Source organism: Penaeus vannamei, chromosome 18 (genome assembly GCF_042767895.1).
Source record: "Penaeus vannamei isolate JL-2024 chromosome 18, ASM4276789v1, whole genome shotgun sequence".
Taxonomy (NCBI): domain Eukaryota; kingdom Metazoa; phylum Arthropoda; class Malacostraca; order Decapoda; family Penaeidae; genus Penaeus; species Penaeus vannamei.
Genome location: NC_091566.1, coordinates 33,102,043 through 33,124,542, shown reverse-complemented (window position 1 = coordinate 33,124,542; position 22,500 = coordinate 33,102,043). Strand labels below are relative to the sequence as shown.

Below are 22,500 nucleotides of genomic sequence, written 5' to 3'. Positions count from 1 at the left end.
GAAGAGATGGGGAGAGATGGGGAGGGAGGGAGCGAAGAAGAGAGGGGGGGAGGAGTAGAGAAAGAGAGGGAATTGGGGAGATGTGGAGGTAGAGAAGAGATAGAGAGCGAAGTAGAAAGGAGGATGGAGAGAGGGAGAGAATGAGAAGAGATAGAGAGGGGGGAGTAAGAAAGAGGGGAACTAGGAGATGTGGAGGAGAGAGAGAATAGAGATAGAGAGGGGGAGGAGCAGAGAAAGAGTTAATAGGGGAGAGCTTTGGAGGAAGTGAGTGAGAGGAGAGAGGAGATAGAGGGAAAGAGAAGAGAGAGAGGTGTAGAGAAAGAGAGGGAATAGGGAAGAGCTGGGGAAGAAGAGAGTGAGAGGAGGGAGCAAAGAGAAGAGAAGTAGGAGGAAGAGTGAGACAGAGGAGGAGATACGGTGGAAAAGAGAAAGAGAAGGAATAGGGGGGAGATGATGAGGAAGAGAGAGAGGAGGAGAGAGCGAAGAGAAGAGAGAGGGGAGGGGAGAGAGAGGGGGAGGAGGGGAAGTGAGACAGAAGAAGAGAGAGGTTGGAATAAAGAAAGAGAGGAAATAGAGGAGAGATGGGGAGGAAGAGAGAGAGGAGGAGAGAGCCCAGAAAGGAGAGAGGGGGGAGGAGGGGGAGTGAGACAGAAGAAGAAAGAGGGGGGAATATAGAAAGAGAGAGAATAGAGGAGATATGGGGAGGAAGAGAGTGAGAGGAGAGATCGTAGAGATGAGAGAGAGGCGGAGAGAGGGACAAGAAGAGATGGAGGGTGGGAGAGCGAGGATGAGAGAGGGACAAAGAGAGAGAGAGGAGGAGAGAAGGAGAAGAGAAGGAGAAGAGAAAATTGATGAAAGGGAAGGCGAAAATTGGGGAGAGAAGGAATGATAGGGAGGGAATATTTAAAAATTGAAAAACAGAGACAGAGACACAGAGAAAGAGGGAAAGGGACGAAAGAGAAGGGGCTAAACAGACAGACAGACAGAGGAAGACAGAAAGAGAGGGGGCAGCCAGACACAGACAGGCAGACAGACGAACAAAGAGACACACAGAGACAGACAGATGCAATCTTTAATCCTATTTTCCTTTTTCCTATATTTTTCATTCTTTCTTCACTACCCTTAACCCTATTCTTATCATTATCATCGTTTTCACCCTCCTCTCTTTATTCCTTTACTTCTTTTCTTCCCAGAATCAACCTTTTTATCCTCGTCTTTATTCCCCTCACCCCTGTTCTCCCGTCCTTCCTATACTCCTTTATTTATCATCCTCTCCCCTATTCTTCCTCATCATCACCCTTCTCATTTCCTCTTTTTATCACCCTTACCTATTTTCTTCCCCATCACCATCCTTCCCATCCCCCTTTCTTTATCACCCTCACACCTATGCACCTCCACATCCCTCCTATCCTCCTTTTCTTTATCACCTTTACCCCCATACTTCCCCATCCTTCTCATCCTCCTTCCTTTATACCTCCTCCACTCCCTATTCTCCCCATCCTCCATATACTCCTTTATTTATCCCCCTCACCTCCATCCTTCCCATCCTCCTTTCTTTACCCCCTCAATCCCATCCTTCCCCTATACTTCCCCATCCCTTCCCATCCTCCTTTCTTTACCCCCATCACCCCAATCCTCCCCCACCCATCCCATCCTCCTTTCTTTACCCCCCTCACCCCCATCCTTCCCCTACCCCTCACCCCCATCCTCCTTTCTTTACCCCCCTCACCCCCATCCTTCCCCTATACTTCCCCAACCTTCCCATCCTCCTTTCTCTACCCCCCTCAGCCCCATCCTTCCCCTATACTTCCCCACCCTTCCCATCCCCCTTTCTTTATCATCCTTACCCCCCTTACCCCTATCCTTCCACCCCTCACCCCCATCCTTCCCCATCCTTCCCCCTCATTCCCCATCATCCCCCTAGCCTTACCAACAGTCAGGTGGTCCCCGGGATAGATCTTCACCGGCTCACTCAAAATCCTCGCCTGCTGGAAGTTGGCGTCGAAGTTCTTGTCCTCTCCGAGTGGTGGGAGTTCGCGGCCGTTTCGGAAGTGTCTCAGTTTGATGCTTCGAGCTGTTGGGGAAGGGGAGGGATGGAGAGGGGAGGGAGGGATGGGGAGGGGAGGGATGGGGAGGGGAGGGATGGGGGGAGAGAGGGTGGGGGAGGGAGGGATGAGGGGGAGAGGGGAGGGATGGGGGGAATGGGGAGGGGAGGGATGGGGGAAGGGGAGGGTGGGATGGGGGAAGGGGAGGTGGGGGAAAAGGGGGGCGGGATGGGGGGAGAGGGGAGGGGAGGTATGGGGGGAATGGGGATGGGGAAAAGGGGGCGGGGGATGGGATGGGGGGGAGAGAGAAATAGGAAGGGAGTGGTTAGAATTGAGGGGTAACTGTGATGAAAGAGGTGATGAGGATGGTGGTGATGGCCTCAAAGTGATAGAAGACCGAAGGTAATTCTTTGAAAATGATGGAACGAGTGGTGATGGTGTTAATAGTGACGAGCCGATGGGAGGCCCAAGGGAATTCCAGAAAGATGATGGTGATTGTGATGATAATGGTGCCAAATAACGATGCTAGCTGATGTGCCACTGATTTTTATCTTTAATACCAATCATCACAATCATCATTTTCCCCAAATTACAATAATAACAACTATTATAACGATAAGGAAGATGAAATATGACAAGACCAAAAAAAAAAAAGAATCAGAACGAAAACAAGAAAAAAAACCTTCCTATCACCTGTGTAATGGCCATGAAGGAAAATCATGAAAACATTAACTCCATCTTCGGGAATGTTGCCCCGAGTGCAGTCGGACGAACAGTGACCTGCCGTGACCCAGTCTGACCTTCTGGGCGGTACCGTGAGGGAGAAGACGATGGAGTGACCCACGGCGAGGTTCCCGGCGTCCTTTTCCCTGTGGTTGGACAAGGTCGTGAGGTCAGAGAGGAGGTCAAGTAGGGTATGAGGTCAGAGAGGAGGTCAAGTAGGGTATGAGGTCAGAGAGGAGGTCAAGTAGGGTATGAGGTCAGAGAGGAGGTCAAGTAGGGTATGAGGTCAGAGAGGAGGTCAAGTAGGGTATGAGGTCAGAGAGGAGGTCAAGTAGGGTATGAGGTCAGAGAGGAGGTCAAGTAGGGTATGAGGTCAGAGAGGAGGTCAAGTAGGGTATGAGGTCAGAGAGGAGGTCAAGTAGGGTATGAGGTCAGAGAGGAGGTCAAGTAGGGTATGAGGTCAGAGAGGAGGTCAAGTAGGGTATGAAGTCAGAGAGGAGGTCAAGTAGGGTATGAGGTCAGAGAGGAGGTCAAGTAGGGTATGAGGTCAGAGAGGAGGTCAAGTAGGGTATGAGGTCAGAGAGGAGGTCAAGTAAGGTATGAGGTCAGAGAGGAGGGCTAGTAGGGTATGAGGTCAGAGAGGAGGTCAAGTAGGGTATGAAGTCAGAGAGGAGGTCAAGTAGGGTATGAAGTCAGAGAGGAGGTCAAGTAGGGTATGAGGTCAGAGAGGAGGTCAAGTAGGGTATGAGGTCAGAGAGGAGGTCAAGTAGGGTATGAGGTTAGAGAGGAGGTCAAGTAGGGTATGAGGTCAGAGAGGAGGGTCAAGCAGTGTATGAGGTCAGAGAGGAGGTCAAGTAGGGTATGAGGTCAGAGAGGAGGTCAAGTAGGGTATGAGGTTAGAGAGGAGGTCAAGTAGGGTATGAGGTCAGAGAGGAGGTCAAGCAGTGTATGAGGTCAGAGAGGAGGTCAAGTAGGGTATGAGGTCAGAGAGGAGGTCAAGTAGAGTATGAAATCAGAGAGGAGGTCAAGTAGGGTATGAGGTCAGAGAGGAGGTCAAGTAGGGTATGAGGTCAGAGAGGAGGTCAAGTAGGGTATGAGGTCAGAGAGGAGGTCAAGTAGGGTATGAGGTCAGAGAGGAGGTCAAGTAGGGTATGAGGTCAGAGAGGAGGTCAAGTAGGGTATGAGGTCAGAGAGGAGGTCAAGTAAGGTATGAGGTCAGAGAGGAGGGCTAGTAGGGTATGAGGTCAGAGAGGAGGTCAAGTAGGGTATGAGGTCAGAGAGGAGGTCAAGTAGGGTATGAGGTTAGAGAGGAGGTCAAGCAGTGTATGAGGTCAGAGAGGAGGTCAAGTAGGGGATGAGGTCAGAGAGGAGGCCAAGTAGGGTATGAGGTCAGAGGGGAGGTCAAGTAGGGGATGAGGTCAGAGACGAGGTCAGGCAGGGTATGAGGTCAGAGAGGAGGTCAAGCAGTGTATGAGGTCAGAGAGGAGGTCAAGTAGGGTATGAGGTCAGAGAGGAGGTCAAGTAGGGTATGAAGGTCAGAGAGGAGGTCCAAGTAGGGTATGAGGTCAGGAGAGGAGGTCAAGTAGGGTATGAGGTCAGAGAGGAGGTCAAGTAGGGTATGAGGTCAGAGAGGAGGTCAAGTAGGGTATGAGGTCAGAGAGGAGGTCAAGTAGGGTATGAGGTTAGAGAGGAGGTCAAGTAGGGTATGAGGTCAGAGAGGAGGTCAAGCAGTGTATGAGGTCAGAGAGGAGGTCAAGTAGGGTATGAGGTCAGAGAGGAGGTCAAGTAGGGTATGAGGTTAGAGAGGAGGTCAAGTAGGGTATGAGGTCAGAGAGGAGGTCAAGCAGTGTATGAGGTCAGAGAGGAGGTCAAGTAGGGTATGAGGTCAGAGAGGAGGTCAAGTAGTGTATGAGGTCAGAGAGGAGGTCAAGTAGGGTATGAGGTCAGAGAGGAGGTCAAGTAGGGTATGACGTCAGAGAGGAGGTCAAGTAGGGTATGAGGTCAGAGAGGAGGTCAAGTAGGGTATGAGGTCAGAGAGGAGGTCAAGTAGGGTATGAAGTCAGAGAGGAGGTCAAGTAGGGTATGAGGTCAGAGAGGAGGTCAAGTAGGGTATGAGGTCAGAGAGGAGGTCAAGTAGGGTATGAGGTCAGAGAGGAGGTCAAGTAGGGTATGAGGTCAGAGAGGAGGTCAAGCAGTGTATGAGGTCAGAGAGGAGGTCAAGTAGGGTATGAGGTCAGAGAGGAGGTCAAGTAGGGTATGAGGTCAGAGAGGAGGTCAAGTAGGGTATGAGGTCAGAGAGGAGGTCAAGTAGGGTATGAGGTCAGAGAGGAGGTCAAGTAGGGTATGAGGTCAGAGAGGAGGTCAAGTAGGGTTTGAGGTCAGAGAGGAGGTCAAGTAGGGTTCGAGGTCAGAGAGGAGGTCAAGTAGGGTATGAGGTCAAAGAGGAGGTCAAGTAGGGTATGAGGTCAGAGAGGAGGTCAAGTAGGGTATGAGGTCAGAGAGGAGGTCAAGTAGGGTATGAGGTCAGGGAGAAGGTCAAGTAGGGTATGACGTCAGAGAGGAGGTCAAGTAGGGTATGAGGTCAGAGAGGAGGTCAAGTAGGGTATGAGGTCAGGTAAGGGTGAGAGGGACGTGTCTAGTGGAATTTTAAGCTATTTTATAGGTGTTTATACTCTCTCTCTCTCTCTCTCTCTCTCTCTCTCTCTCTCTCTCTCTCTCTCTCTCTCTCTCTCTCTCTCTCTCTCTCTCTCTCTCTCTCTCTCTCCCCCTCCTCTCTCTCTCTTTATATCTATCTGTCTATGCATCTACCTATATGAATATATATATATATATATATATATATATATATATATATATATATATATATATATATATATATGTGTGTATGTGTGTGTGTGTGTGTGTGTGTGTGTGTGTGTGTGTGTGTGTGTGTGTGTGTGTGTGTGTGTGTGTGTGTGTGTGTGTGTATGCGTGTGTGTGTGTGTGCGTCTATCTATCTATATATCTCGCTCTATCTATCAATATATCTACCTTTATAGTTTTTTTTTTTTTAATAAATGTCATCATATCTCTCTCATTCTAAGAAAAACACATTACAGTATCAGTATATATATATATATATATATATATATATATATATATATATATATATATATATATATATATATATATATATATATATATATATATATATATATATATATATATATAAAACACTTGGAAGTAATAACCTTTATCTACACTGATATTAACAACATCCTTACGTCAGTGTTATCATTCTGAAAAAAATGATAACTGCAGAATAAAAATGATAGAACGTTCTCACCAAAGTACCTTATTTTGGAGAAAAAAATATTTTCATAATAGAAAAAAATACACCAACTTGTCCTATTTGTAACATTTGTAAATAAGCAGGTGAATAAATGAATATATGAATTAGTGAATAAATAAGTGAATAGATACATGAATAAATGGGAGAGTAGATAGATAAATAAACAAATTATTAAATAGATCAGCAAATGTATACGGGGTTAAACAGAAATAAAAAATGTCATTAAACAAACAAACACACAAATAGGCAAACGAATGCATACATACATAAACAAACAAACAAACTAAGAATCACATGAATTGCCAAACGAATAGGTACATAAACAAACAAAAAAAAACACAAACAAACGAATAAGTACATAAACAAACTAACTAACTAACAAACACATGTATAGTCAAACGAATAAGTACATAAAAAAAAACACACACACACACAAACAAACGAATACACAAACAAAAAAGTACACAAACAAGCAAATAGCCAAACGAATAAGTACATAAACAAACAAGCAAACTAACGAACAGTCAAACGAATAAATCCATAAACAAACAGACAAACAAGCAAACAAACAAACAAACAAACAAACGATTAAATCCATCAACAAACAAAAAAACGAAAAGTATACAACCCTGCCAGCAAGCAAGCAAGGGGTACCGTCCTCACCTTATCTTATTACGTCCTCACCTTATCTTATCAGTATAGTAGATCTTCATCCCCCATTCCACCGTGATGTCTCTCGCATACCGCGCGTTGTCGTAGTGGGTCTGGAAGAGCAGGTAGGTCGACCCCCCGTGATCCTCTCCAAGGGGAAAACCCACGTTGTCAGGTAGCATTTCCCCCTGGAACAAGGTGGGGAAAAGTTAGTGGTTTTGAAGTTATTTATTAAAGTACTTATTTTTCTTCATTTTGAGGGGAAGTGGGGGGAGGAAGGATGTGGAGGGGAGGGGGCCAAGGTGGGGGGAAAGTTAGGGGTTTTGAAGTTACTTATTTTCTCCATTTTGAGGGGAAGGATGGGGAGGGGAGGGGGCCAAGGTGGGGGAGAGTTAGGGGTTTTGAAGTTATTTATTAAAGTACTTATTTTTCTTCATTTTGAGGGGAAGTGGGGAGAGGAAGGATGTGGCGGGGAGGGGGCCAAGGTGGGGAAAAGTTAGCGGTTTTGAAGTTATTTATTTTCTTCATTGTGAGGGGATGTAGGGAGAGGAAGGATGGGGAGGGGAGGGGGCCAAGGTGGGGGAAGTTAGTGGTTTTGAAGTTATTTATTTTCTTCATTGTGAGGGGAAGTAGGGAGAGGAAGGATGGGGAGGGGAGGGGGCCAAGGTGGAGGAGAGTTAGGGGTTTTGAAGTTATTTATTAAAGTACTTATTTTTCTTCATTTTGAGGGGAAGTGGGGGGGGGAAGGATGGGGGGGGGGGGGGGCGAAGGTGGGGGAAGTTAGTGGTTTTGAAGTTACTTATTTTCTTCATTGTGAGGGGAAGTGGGGGGGAGGAAGGATGGGGAGGGGAGGGGGCCAAGGTGGTGGAGAGTTAGGGGTTTTGAAGTTATTAAAGTTACTTTTGGATGAATTGATAGATAGATGGATAAATAGATAAATAAAATCAAATTAATAAACAGACAGAAAAAAACATAAACTCACATAAAGACGTGAACACCTGTTGGGAAATTAATAGGTAAAATATTCAGGTTGACAGGCGCAAATAGTTGGAAAAATACATGTATATATCAGAAACTATGACTAATCATCAACAAACACCTCAAATATACATAGATATTTGGCTTCTACGTAAATAGATAGATTGACAGGAAGACAAGCTAACTGACTGACTGACTATTTGACAGAATGACTGGCTGGCTGAGTGACTTATTGACTGACTGGCTAACTGACTAACTGACTGACTAACTGACTGACTGACTAACTGACCGACTGACTGACTAACTGACCGACTGATTGACTGACTGACTAACTGACTGACAGACTAACTGACTAACTAACTGACAGACTAACTGACTAACTAACTGACAGACTAACTGACTAACTAACTGACAGACTAACTGACTAACTAATTGGCTGACTAACTGACTGACTGACTAACTGACTGACTAACTGACTGACTGACTGACTAACTAATTGACTGACTGACTGACTAAGTGACTGACCGACTGACTAACTAACAGACTGACTAACTGACTGACCGACTGACTAACTAACTGACTGACTGACTGACTAACTAACTGACAGACTGACTCACTGACTAACTGACAGACTGACTCACTGACTAACTGACAGATTAACTGACTCACAGACTGACTGAATAACTGATAGACTGACTAACTGACTGACTAATTGACTAAGTAACTGACTGACTGACTAACTGACTAATTGACTGACAGACTGACTGACTAATTGATTGACAGATTGACTAACTGACTGACTAACTGACTGATTAAGTAACTGACTGTCTGTTTGACCGAAAAGGTAAAGAATCAAAAAGAGATCGTAAACTGAAAAGGAAAATAAAAGGAAAGGTAAAATCAAATGGACATATGCCAAACGCCACAGGTGTGGAGATACGTGTCACTGTTAGCACAGTTGTTAGTAATATAACTTTACTCTCCCTCTGTCCCTTCTCTCTCTCTCTCGTTTCTCTCTTTCTCTCGTCTCTCGTCTCTCGTCTCTCGTCTCTCGTCTCTCGTCTCTCGTCTCTCTCCTCTCTCTCTCTCTCTCTCTCTCTCTCTCTCTCTCTCTCTCTCTCTCTCTCCTCTCTCTCTCATCTCTCTCTCTCTCTCTCTCTCTCTCTCTCTCTCTCTCTCTCCCACACACGCACACACACATACACACCCTCTCCCTGTATCTCACTCTCTCACACGCCTGTTAAAACACATGATCCGCCACTGAAACCAACAGCAAACAATACAAAGCACTAACAACACTTATAAAGACTAACAAAACGCTAACAAAACGCAAACGAAACACTAAAAAAACACTAACAAAACGCTAACAAAACGCAAACGAAACACTAAAAAAACACTAACAAAACGCTAACAAAACACTAACAAAACGCTAACAAGAGGTTAACAAAACACTAACAATACTCTAACAAACGCTAACAAAACACAAACAAAAAAAACTAACAAAACACTAACCTCACATCCGATGGCCCAGTTAATGAGGAACTTTTCGCAGTAGTTGAAATCAGGAGGCATGTTGGGCGTGTAGCACTCATAGCCCTCATGACCGACATATCTCTCTGAGGAGGAGAAACGTGGGTCATCTGTCACTGTTTAATGCATGAGTATGTATGGTTTTATTCTAAATATTTATCCTTGAATGTTGAGTGTGAGAGAAATAGCTTATGACAGTGCGTATGTACGTGGCAGGTTTTCGAAAAAAAAAAAAAATGTATGTGATAAAGTATCGAAAAGAATTCATGATGACAGTAATTATGGGACTGGTTGTTGAGAAATAGATATGATGTTTTTTTTATTCGTTTTACATAAGTGAAAATTTGTATTTCATCTGAACATATAACTGTGTTATACATGGAATTTATATATCTTTACTTAATTGATCAAAATGTTAATGTGCTTTCATAAAACCTGCACTGAATCTAAAGAGAGAGAAAGAGAGAGAGAGAGAGAGAGAGAGAGAGAGAGAGAGAGAGAGAGAGAGAGAGAGAGAGAGAGAGAGAGAGAGAGAGAGAGAGGGAGAGGGAGAGAGAGAGAGAGAGAGAGAGAGAGAGAGAGAGAGAGAGAGAGAGAGAGAGAGAGAGAGACAGAGAGAGAGATAGAGAGAGAGAGAGAGAGAGAGAGAGAGACAGACAGAGGAGAGAGAGAGAGAGAGAGAGAGAGAGAGAGAGAGAGAGAGAGAGAGAGAGAGAGAGAGAGAGAGAGAGAGAGAGAGAGAATGGAGACATGTATCTGTCTGGAATAACCAATACTTATATCTGGCAATATTAGGGCATATGAGGATTCCCTCTCGATCATCTTCCTCCCTTACCCTTTCTCTCTCCCTTACCCTCTTTCCTACCTCTTTCCCCTCCTAACCCTCTCCCTCTCCATTCTTTTCACCCTCACCCACCCTCTTCTCCCTCTCTTCCTCCCTTCCCCTCTCCCTTACCCCCCACCCCTTTCCTCCTCCCCTCCCTTCTCCCACACCCCCCACCCTCTCCTCTTCCTCCTCCTCCTCCTTCCCTCCCCTCTCCCTCACCCACACCCTCTCCTCCTCCCCTCCCCTTTCCCTCACCCCCACACACACCCCACCCTCTCCCTTCTCCCTCACCCCCCACCCTCTCCTCCCTTCTCCCTCCACCCCCCACACCCTTTCCCCCACCCTCTCCTCCTCCCCTCCCCTGTCCCTCACCCCCCCACCATCTCCTCCTCCCATCCTCTCTCCCTCATCCCCCCACCCTCTCCTCTCTCCTTCACCCCTACCCTCTCCCCTCTCCCTCACCCCCACACCCCACACCCTTCCCCTCACCCTTAACCCCTTCCTTACCATAGACCTCATGTTGTCTTCGTCCGTCTGGCACATTGCACTCAAAACCTAGCGTGTGGTGGAGGTGAGCTCGTGAGTTTTCACCGTAGATCATGCTGAACTGTCGAGTGAGAGAAAGGAGATGTTAGAATAAGAATAAGAAAAAGAATAAGCATAGGAGGTAATGTTAATTAGTCATAGGAGGTAATGTGAGATTGTATTTCTTCTGGATGTGTGTTTCTTGGACTGTTGTTGTTGTTGTTGTTGTTATCTTTTGTATCATTACTTCTTATATCATTATCATTATTACTATTATTATCAATTTTATCATTACTACTATCATTATCAACTTTATCATAACTACTATCATTATGAACTTTATAATTACTACTACTATTGCCATCCTTATCAACATTATCATCATTATCATTATCATCATCTTCATCATCACCATTACCATCTTCCTCCTCGCCATCATCATCATCACCATCACCATCCCTACTTCATCCCCATCATCCCCAACACCACCATCACAACTGCTATCATCATCAATCCCCACCATTCTTATCCTCCTCCTCATCCTCATCACCCCCTCTCATCACCATCACTCACCCCAATATAATGGTGCTTCTTCCTCCACTTTGGCACCTTCTCGATGTGGCACCAGTAGAAGGTGTCAACTCCATTGGGCAGTGGCACTCTCTGGCTGATTTCCCACGTCTGTATATCAGGGGTCGGTTCCTTGTGGTGGAAGGGGAGGAGAACCAGGGCGAATCTGGGGGAGAAGGGGGGAGGGGGGTGTTTAATTAGTTTTGTTAATTATTGTTATATGGATCATGTGGTTGTTATGGTATTGGATGTGTGTGTGTGGTTAGAGAGTAGTATTGTATTATTATTATCATTACTATTATTTTCATTATAAGATTTATCGTTTTTGCCATTATCATTATTTTTGTTGTTAATTTCATTATCATTATCATTTTCATAATTATTACCTACGTTATCATTATTATCATCATTATGATGATCCTCATTGTTATGATCATTATTATTATCATTACTATCGTCATCATTATCATTATTGTTATTATTGTAGTTGCTGTTGTAGTTGTTGATACTATTGTTATCTTTATTATCACTTTTATCATTATCATTATCATCATTGTCATTATTATCTTTATAATAATGATGATTATCATTACTATTGCCATCATCATCATTATCCCTATCACTATATTCACTACTACTACTAATCATTATCATCATTCTTATGTTTATTAACATTATCAAGATATTATTATTACTATTATCATTATCTTTATTTCTAATATCATTATTTTTATTATCATTATTTTTAATATAATTATTTTTATCATCATTATTTTCATTGTTATTGTCATTATTTTCATCAATATCCTTACCATTATAATCATTATCATCATCATCGTTATTGATACTAATATCATTATCATCATAATATACCAATTACTATCATTACTATTATTATCATTAGTATGATCACCATTATTATCAATATTACAATTACTATTATTATCATCATAATCATTATTATTATTATCATCATTATTTTTTTACTATCATTATTATTAGTGTTTTGTTATTACCATTATTACTATTGTTATCATTATCATTATTATTATTATCATTATCATTATCATCATTATTATCATTACCATTATCATCGTTATTATCCTCATAATAATTATCATTATAGCTTTCATTGTTATCATTATTAATACAATTGTTATTATCATGTTTACCATTATCCTCATTATCCTTATCAATGTTGATGTTGTTGCCGTTTTCATTTCTTGTGTTAATGAATAACGTTGTCATTATCTATGTTGTCATTATGATTATGATTACTGTCATATCGACATCATTACCCTTATCATTTGCAGTAATATCACCATCATCACCATAAATATTACGAGACATCACTATGATAACCACAGCTAACCAGCCCCCACATATCATCATATATCACAACATAACATGCACATTATCATCATACACAATAGCCTCACCTGTTACCCCTCCGAGGTCCGTGATAATATATGTCACCATCTTCAGGTGGGTCGTCACTGTCATACGCGTATATAAAACGCACAGTCTCGTTCTGGAGAAGAAGAGAAAATGCATGATGTTAAGTTTCTTTATGAGAGTCAAAAGTTTCTATATATTTGTGGGTAATTCTGAGTAAGTCAGCTTCGGGAGAAATAGTGGAAATAGTAGAAGCGTTAATTCTGAAGAAGAAGAAGAAGAAGAAGAAAAAAAGAAAAATCCTAACAAGAGTCCGGCGCCGCTGCAAGATGCGCCGGAGTCAGTGTTGGCGAAACCCCGAAGGGAATTTCTGAACCTAAGCTTAACTGACCTAACCAATCCTAACCAACCCAACATAACCTAACCTGACCTAACCAACCCAACGTAACCTAACCTAATCAATCCAACATAACCTAACCAACCCAACACAACCTAACCTAACCAACCCAACATAACCTAACCTAACCAACCCAACATAACCTAACCTAACCAACCCAACATAACCTAAGCTAACTTAACCTAACCCAACCTAAACTAACCTAACCCAACCTAAACTAACCTAACCCAACATAATCTAACCTAACCTAACTTAACCAACCCAACATAACCTAACCTAACCAAGCCAACCCAACATAACCTAACCTAACCTAACCCAACCTAACCTAACCTAACCAACCTAACGTAACCTTACCTAACCTAACCTAACCAACCTAACGTAACCTAACCTAACTTAACCTAACCTAACTATGTATGTACACTAGTCAATAATTCTATTATATTTTCCTCGGTATATGTGGTGCGGCTGCCTTCATTAATATTGCCTATTTGTGTAGTAGAAAAGATTCCATCGATGCCATTTTCGTTAGGATCGGTCTAATGAAGGTATTCTGAATATTTACCAAGATATTCACTAAAATATAGATGAGCAACTGACCTATCCGGTTTGGTTTAGTTTACCCTAACATAGTTGACGTTTTCTATGAAAAATAGCAAAACGAGTGGGGCATAACTATTATATATTCACTATTTGACTCACAAATATCATGATTAACAGTTAAGACATAACATTTCCTACTTTTTTCTAAATTAAATCTTTTTAAAAACTCGACATTATTGAAAATGCAACCCCACACCTAATTTAAAGAATCTGAGCTTACTATGTGGCAGAACACATCATTCTATGTTAGTTTTCTGTTATACAATTTTCTGCGCAAATTAATAATAAGAGTTGTGGGGGGCTATAAAATCCACGATTTCCAGGAGCCGCGGTAACCTTCCGCCTCCAGCGCCGCGACAAAATGACAAAAAGTCGTTAAGAGCGACGGGAAATCGGACGGATTTGTAGCGGATGACGTATGCGAGGGAAATCAAATGAGCCAATTAGATTCGTGCGTGAACGTGACGTGGGCATAGACACTTAATAGAACCAATCATATATGGAATAGATCCTCACGTGACAATAGAAGCTGGGTCTAAGAGAAGGCGGTTGAAATTCAAATCAGTTCCATCATGGCTAGACAGTGTGTAGGTTGTGAGAAAAATTATTTCGATTTCACTGCGAAATATCAAGAAAATAACGAAGCAAACTTACTAAATCTACATCACGGTGTACTGCCAGTGGAAGTACAATGCCCGCAATCTAAGACCGTGTCATTACAGAAATGGCAGACACCAGTGGGTTTGTGGTGTATGGAAAAGGGTCCAAAAACAAAACAAAGAAAGCAGTGTAACTTTGCTTTGTGCGATCGCAATTCCCGCCAACAACGACCTGGAATACCCCGACGATCCCAGTGCCCCGCAGCCTGGCCCGTCTGGAGTTAAGGCTGAAGGTAAGATGAGGTTAAAACTGCTCCTGGGTCTGAGCCCTTCCTGCCGGAACATACGAGGTGAAGATTTTGCAGACAAGGCGGGGAGTAGGGAGGTGGCAGCCTCCCCCTGAAACGAGGTTTAAGGGGGCGGAGACCCCTATACAACCCGATGTGTTAATAAAACCATGCTTACCAGTATTCTACTGGTATTTCTCGAAATTCCCACTTATGTAAGCCTAACATACACTTCCCAGTTATCGAGACCGATATCGTAGTTATGCTTCGGTTGCTAAAGAAGCGAGTGCTAGATTAGTTCGAAACACGACGAAAGCTATTGGAAAATTATTATATTCACACAATAATGGGGTGGGGTTGCATTTCCAAATTTACCATAAACAGATACCATCCATTCTAAAACAGCATTATAAGAAAATTAATTGATAAACAATATTTAACTCTTTAACCTAAAGTTGAGCATCAAACCCGAATTTGAAATAAATGAACTTTACACATAATTTGTGCGAACCTGGTTCATTAAGAATAAGGAAAACAAGAGATAAATTCAAACACGTGATCCTTAAAAAAAATAAAACTCTTTTTGTGGTCGCTCATCAAAAAATCAGGTTTAACCTCGTTCCAACTTCTTTTCCTCTACTTATTATTCTAGGTCATCACCTGCTTCATCATCATCTCTTTCTTCTCTTGCTCCGCCTCTTCCTCCATCCTCCTCTATTCCATCAAAGCACACACACACACACGCGAGCACATACACACACGTACGAACACACACGCACACACGAGCACACACACACACACACGAACACACACACACACGAACACATACACACACACACACACACACACACACACACACACACACACACACTCACACACACACACACACACGAACACACACACACACACAGATACACACACACACATACACACACGAACGCACACGAACACACACACACATACGAACACGAACATACACGAACGCACACAAACACGCACACATACACACGTAAACAGACATATCTACACATCATTCCCCCTCCCTCCCCCCCTTACACACACACACACACGAACACCCCACAACCATCCCACACTTCCCCCCCTACACCCAAACAACCAAAACGAAGCCCCCACGCCCACACACTCCACACACGCCCACCTACCGTCAGACGAAAATCCTGCTCATCACAAGTGTTGATAGCTCTCTTGACAACGATGGTCGTGTGGGTGCCATTCTCACGCCCGCCCAGCAGCTCCCAGTCAGGGTGGTCGTCTAGAACAGGTACGCGGTTGCCGACACCATATCGGTCCTGTGGGTGGGGTAGGGGTGAGAAGGAGGGAGAGAGGGGGAAGCAGGGAGAAAGAGAGAGAGGGAGGGATAGAGAGTGAGAGGGAGGGATAGAGAATGAGAGGGAGGGATAGAGAGTGAGAGAGAGAGAGAGAGAGACGGGGGAACAGAGGAACAAAGAGAGGCGGGGAGAAGAGAGAGAGATAGAGATAGAAAGAGAGAGTATGGCATAGGTAGGCTAATTCTAAGTGATGTTCAGGTTATAATGAGGCTATGGTGAAGCGTGGAGCAGAGTAGTGTTGTGTCACTGTAGCCATATCCTCTGGTTTAAAAGTTTAGGGAATTATCGTGGTATATATTTTAAAAAAATACATGTATAAATCCGGGAGAAGAGTGAAAATACATTGAAGGGAAAACAGCTTACCATGACATCATAACCAGGTTTGAAATGTATAGTGTTGTGTGCGAAGAGTTGAAGATGCGAGAGTGGGGCTTCGTGGTATTACAGGGAATGTAGTCCGTCGTTATTTTCGGTTTTGATTGATTGGACTTGTTTGTCGTTTCTTTCTAGTCCAGTCTTTATCGTAATCACGACGACTATTGTTTATTCTATTGCACTTATCATTTACCACTGCTATTATTGTTTATTATCACTATATTTTTCACTTATTAATATTACTACCATCTATATCACTTTAATCACTATTCTAACCGTTATCATTTTCAGCATCATTGCCATTATAACCTTCATCATTATTTTGTAAGATCATTATCCTCATTCTCAGCATCCCACTACTACACCATTACGACCACGATCACGATCATTACCCTCATCACCACCGCCATAACCACGCCCTTCAGAAACCGGATACGGCAACTCACCTGTGCAAAGGCCTCACCATCTTTCACCCATGCAATGAGGATATCCGAGCCCCTCATTCCTCCTGACGACGAGAAGCCGAAGCCAAGCCAACCCAAGGTCCTGGCGTGGATTTCGAAGGTCACCTCCTGTGGATAATGGGGCGTGAGGTGATGGGGATTTAGGTCCTAGGAGTGGCGTGGGTTGGTTTGAGTATAGTCAGTGTGTGTGTGGGTCATCTTTTATTTATTATATACATATAATGTCGGCATGAATGTAGGCATATACAACCAAAGACGAATAAACGCAATGACACAGACACGCATACACATGCACATACAACCACCTTCCCCTTAACACACACACACACAAATCTCCCACAAACAGCCCCTCCCCCACCCTACGCCACTCAGAAACGCAATCCCCTACCCACCCGCTCTCTACCTATCCCCCTCCCCCACCCCTCCACCCCACGCACCTCCTTCTGCAGGTCCGGAGTCCAGAACACAGTCACGATGCCCTCAGAGTCCAAGATCGACTCGTGGCTGTGCTTCAGGTCCAGCAGCGGCCCCAGGTCCTGCTCCGCCCTCACCGTCTGCGTCAGGGTCAGGCCGGGGACTCGGTTGGCTCCGGCGACGCCCTCCGCGAGCGCAGGGGCCGTCGTCAGCAGCGCTACAGCGAGGAGGGCGCATGGCCACGGGCTGTCGCGGGGCTGAGCCATGCTTACCTGTGAAGGGAAGTTTGCATTCATATAGTTTAGCTATTTATGTCTCTCTTTCGCTCTGTCTTTTCTCTCTCTTACTCCCCCCTTCCTCTCTCTTCCGATCTCTCTCTCTCTCTCTCTCTCTCTCTCTCTCTCTCTCTCTCTCTCTCTCTCTCTCTCTCTCTCTCTCTCTCTCTCTCTCTCTCTCTCTCTCTCTCTCTCTCTCTCTCTTTCTGCTACACACACACAAATGTGCATATATGTATATGTATATGTGTGTGTATATATATATATATACATATATATATACATATATATAAACATATACATATATATATATATATATATATATATATATATATATATATATATATATATATACATATACATATATATATATAAATATATATATATATATATATATATATGTATATACATATATATATATATATATATATATATATATATATATATATATATATGTATATACATATATATATATATATATATATATATATATATGTAAGTATGTATATATATATATATATATATATATATATATGTATATATATATATATATATATATATATATATATATATATATATATATATATATATATATGTAAGTATGTATATATACATACAAATATATATATATACATATATATATACATATATATATATATATACATACATATATATATATATATATATATATATATATATATATATATATATATATATATATATATATATATATATATATATATATATATATATATATATATAAACATCTATGCTTAGGAGCACAGATGTATCTTGATATTTTGCTTTAATGAAAATTCTTGAGCACTTCATAGCAGTCTCCTTATAGGGAGCAAACCAGCTGGAGCCAGCGACCGAGACCTGCAGAGAACCACCGCCAGCCTTCTTACAAGCAGAAAGTGCGTCGTGTACCAAGCAGGAATCCGGTTCACACGAGACTCACCTCAAATACTCGCTCCAGAAGGATGAATAAAGATAGCCATCGGGTCACAGGACTCGCCGCTGCTTCTAAGGTATAGGAGAAAATTGCCTGTGTGTGTGTGTGCGTGTTTGGTTCGTGCATGTATGTGTGTGGTTGCGTTTTTCTCTTTCTTCTGTTTATGCTTTATTATACGTGCAACTAACAAAATGTTATTATGCTCCATGAAAGATAAAATTTACAAATAATTGTAGTCATTTGATTTGCTCTCTCTCTCTCTCTCTCTCTCTCTCTCTCTCTCTCTCTCTCTCTCTCTCTCTCTCTCTCTCTCTTTCTCTCTCTCTCTCTTTCTCTCTCTCTCTCTCTCTCTCTCTCTCTCTCTCTCTCTCTCTCTCTCTCTCTCTCTCTCTCTCTCTCTCTCTCTCTCTCTCTCTATCTCTCTCTCCATATGTATGTATGTGTGTGTGTGTGTATGTGAATGGAAAAAACACTCGACCGTGTTGATAATATGGTAGAAACATAATGTACATATATATATATATATATATATATATATATATATATATATATATATATATATATATATATATATATACATATATATATATGTATATATATATATATATATATATATACATATATATACATATATATATATATATATATATATATATATATATATATATATATATATATATACTAATGTATATTCTTAGGTAGATGTATATTTATTTATAGAATAAATGAATATATATCTACTATTGAAATAATATAGATATGTGTACCGAGTACATGTATATCCAGACTAATGACTTAAACTTATTTCTTTATCCTATATAAAGAAACCCAAAGATATTGGAAACTGGATTACCTATAAGAAATCACTTTTTTAACAACACATCCATAAAGAACAGTCCAGAGACACAATATGCAAGCTTGCGTACCTAAATACCCAGTGTAAGCAGCCAGCAGACACAAGTTGCAAGCTTGCGTACCTAAATACCCAGTGCAAGGAGGCACGCAGCATGGCGAGGCAGACTCCCAAGGACACAAAACCCGCACTGTGAACGGAACAGAAGGTGGACAACGCCGTGTTTGTCTGGCGGTCGTGCATTGCAAGCCTAACAGAGAGTAAAAATATGTTTCTAGTTCTTTTTAGTAGTAGGCCTACAGCATTTTGTACATAGATTGTGTCCTCATAACTGTATAAATGGTAGATAGGATCTCCCTAGTTACCTGGCAATAAGTGACTTTCCGGCCAGGTGTTGCCGTTTTTTTCTGACTGATTTGTGCCGTTAATAATAAAGTTCTAAAGTTTCTCCATGTTATTCACTTCTAACTTTGATCGTACCTCATACGGATGTGTTTATGAAAGTTCTGCTTGCCCTGTCGCGCCCGCGGATGGAAACAAAGACTGCCCAAAATGGAACCTAGTTTATCGAATCACAAGGCCAGTCAAGGCCTAGGGAGGGACTCTATACCTTGGAAACAATATCTGCCGGGTCTGTTGTTTATTCATTTGTGTGTAAAACTGAATTGAACATTTTCTTTTTCTGAGCAGGTAACTAATTTAATTTACTGTAACGCTTAAGCCATCTGCCGCCCTACTCCTCTGGGCTAATGTGATCTGTAAGTATCGATGTCAATTATGTGTAAATGTAATGATGTAAAAAATGAATCAAGATCACGCCAAAGCAACATTCTTTTTTCCTTTTTACCATTCATCACACCTCACATTCCCCCACAGATCACCACCACGCTACACCAAGCCAGAAGACACGCTCGACGCCGAGACTCACGAACGACGTCGAATTCCGCCCGGCCGCGCCCTTTCGCACGCCTCGCCCAGACGACCGCGCCGGCTGATCCTCGAGGCCCGAACTGAGACACGAGACTGGCAAGTGGCTGGCTCGGCGTCTGAAGGCACGTTCACTCCTCTTCTCGCCTCGCCCCGCCGTCTCCTTTGCTCCCACCAGCTTGGGGAGTTCTTCCACTGCCCGATCCACTGGCTTCCACTGGCAGGTCACCCCACTGGGGCTCAATTTCAACTCTGGCAGCAGTCGTTGTTGGCGTTTGTTGTCTCTGTAATGGAACAAATGTGTTAATCTTTTGGTTTCTTGTCTGGCTGGCTGGCGTTCCTTGAAATGAATATATGATAATAAATGAATAGTCATATCAGTAATAATGATAATAATATGAATGATAGCTATGATAATGGCGATTGATGATAATGATGGTGATGATGATAATGATAATGGTAACAAGGATGATGATAATGATAACAATGATGATGATGATGATAATGAAAATGAGCATGCGATTCAAAATAAGGATGATAATGATGATAAAGACTGTGATAATCACGATTAATGATGACGATTGTGATAATGATGATGATAATGGTAGTGATAATAATACGAATAAGATCAATATCCCTGATGATTATGATGATGATATTACTAGAAATAGTAGTCCCGATAGCAGCAGCAACACTAACAAGAACAATGATCAACAAAGCGAGAGCGAAAGGGACCTGTAGTTCCACCTACCAGGACACCGATTTCTCCTCCCCGCCACAAGCAACAGAGGCCCCAGTAACCGCCTCAGCAACAAGAAAATCGGTCTTGAATCTCACTCTATTCTAATGGGCGTTTGTCTGTCTGTCTGTCTCGCCTAATGGGATGACTCTCTGGCTCGGCTGTCGGGGAATTTCTTTTGTTATTGGGTTTACTATTGCTATCGTGACTATTTTTGATACTAATTACTGTACCTCTTATTAGTAATGCTACAGATATGAGGGGTTTTGCTGTGGGTATTGTCATTATCGTCATTCGTATTGTCATTAATAAGAGCAATAATATCGTTACCATTTATATCACCATTACTGTTAATGCTGCTGCTTCTACTACTACTCCAACTACTACTACTGCGGCTACTGCTGTTATTACTACTACTGCTGCTATTGCTATTACTACTACTACTACTGCTACTTCGACTACTACTACTACTACTACTACTGCTACTTCGACTACTACTACTACTGCTACTTCGACTACTACTACTACTGCTACTTTGACTACTACTACTACTGCTACTTCGACTACTACTACTACTGCTACTTCGACTATTACTACTACTATATCTAATGCTATATTAATACTACTTAGTATAGCAATAATGATTAGGCTGTCTTATGATATAATTTTCTTGTATGTTTAAGAGCGCTAAATTATACGTATTTTGCCCCCTTTTTTTGTTCATATCCATATATACGAGCCATACATACGATAAAGGAACACATGTGATGACTCTAGTTTAGGTAACAGCGATGAGTATTTGTTGCGGTAAAACAGGAATTTAATCCGGAGCGAGTGACTTTACTTATACAAGGGGTCCCGGGTCACGTGAGACATACACGTGAGGCTCCCTATCATCCCCTCCCACCGACCCTTTAGGCTTCTCCTTCCGCCACCCACCCACTATCCATTTCCTACCCTCTACCCACTTATGTATCCTCTCCTTCCCCTAACCACTCTTCAGTTCTCTCCCTCTTCCTCACTTATTAGCTCTCTCACTCTACCATCATCCGAAAACTATTTCCCTTCCCCCACCTACCAGCTCTCTTCCTCTCCCTTCACCCCATTCAGCAGCCCTCTCCCTCTCCCCACTCAGTAGCCCTTTCCACCCCCTTCACCTACCAACCCTTTCCTTCCCTCCTCCTTCCCCACACATACCCCAACTCCCAGCTAACGCACCTTACGTCTTCTCCACGATACTTTATCCGGTACTGTGGTATCCCTCCTCCTATTACAATGCCCCTTCTCCACCACAATGCACCCCTCTCCTTTCCCTTACTTCATAGATTATCCCTCCTTCCTCCCACAGCCCCCCCTCCCCCACCTCCTCTCTCGTAGCATAATACCACTACCACGATACCTTTACTCTTTAGTCAAAATACCCTTCCCCTCCTTCCCCTTACCTTCCCCTCCTACCAATAGCACCCGCACCACTCCCTCCTACCACAATATTCGCTACTCCTCCCATTAACTTAAAACATCCTCCTTTCCCCCCAACCCACCACACCCCACCTTTCCCTGCTACAAGCCAGTCTTCTTTCCTACGGCAAATATCCTTATCTATCTCCCAGTCCATGTTCCAGCGCCGGGTTTCTCCGCCCCCGCCCCCCGTACCACAATACCCTCGCCCCTCCCATGCCACAGTTTCTTCTC

At 42.7% G+C, this 22,500-nt stretch overlaps 1 protein-coding gene across 1 annotated transcript in view; it reads right to left on the bottom strand.

Moving 5' to 3' along the window:
- LOC113811635 (DBH-like monooxygenase protein 1 homolog) overlaps positions 1–20,248 on the bottom strand; it is a 25,943-nt gene extending 5,695 nt beyond the window's left edge. The window contains exons 1-11 of the mRNA XM_027363417.2: positions 20,071–20,248; positions 17,083–17,331; positions 16,628–16,753; positions 15,621–15,767; positions 12,619–12,710; positions 11,183–11,345; positions 10,592–10,691; positions 9,241–9,344; positions 6,784–6,938; positions 2,739–2,914; positions 1,931–2,074 (exon numbers count right to left, since the gene is read on the bottom strand). Coding sequence (XP_027219218.2) covers positions 1,931–2,074; positions 2,739–2,914; positions 6,784–6,938; positions 9,241–9,344; positions 10,592–10,691; positions 11,183–11,345; positions 12,619–12,710; positions 15,621–15,767; positions 16,628–16,753; positions 17,083–17,325 — 1,450 coding nt within the window. The 5' untranslated portion in view covers positions 17,326–17,331; positions 20,071–20,248. The remainder of the gene's footprint in view (positions 1–1,930; positions 2,075–2,738; positions 2,915–6,783; positions 6,939–9,240; positions 9,345–10,591; positions 10,692–11,182; positions 11,346–12,618; positions 12,711–15,620; positions 15,768–16,627; positions 16,754–17,082; positions 17,332–20,070) is intronic.
- Positions 20,249–22,500: the final 2,252 nt, after the last annotated feature.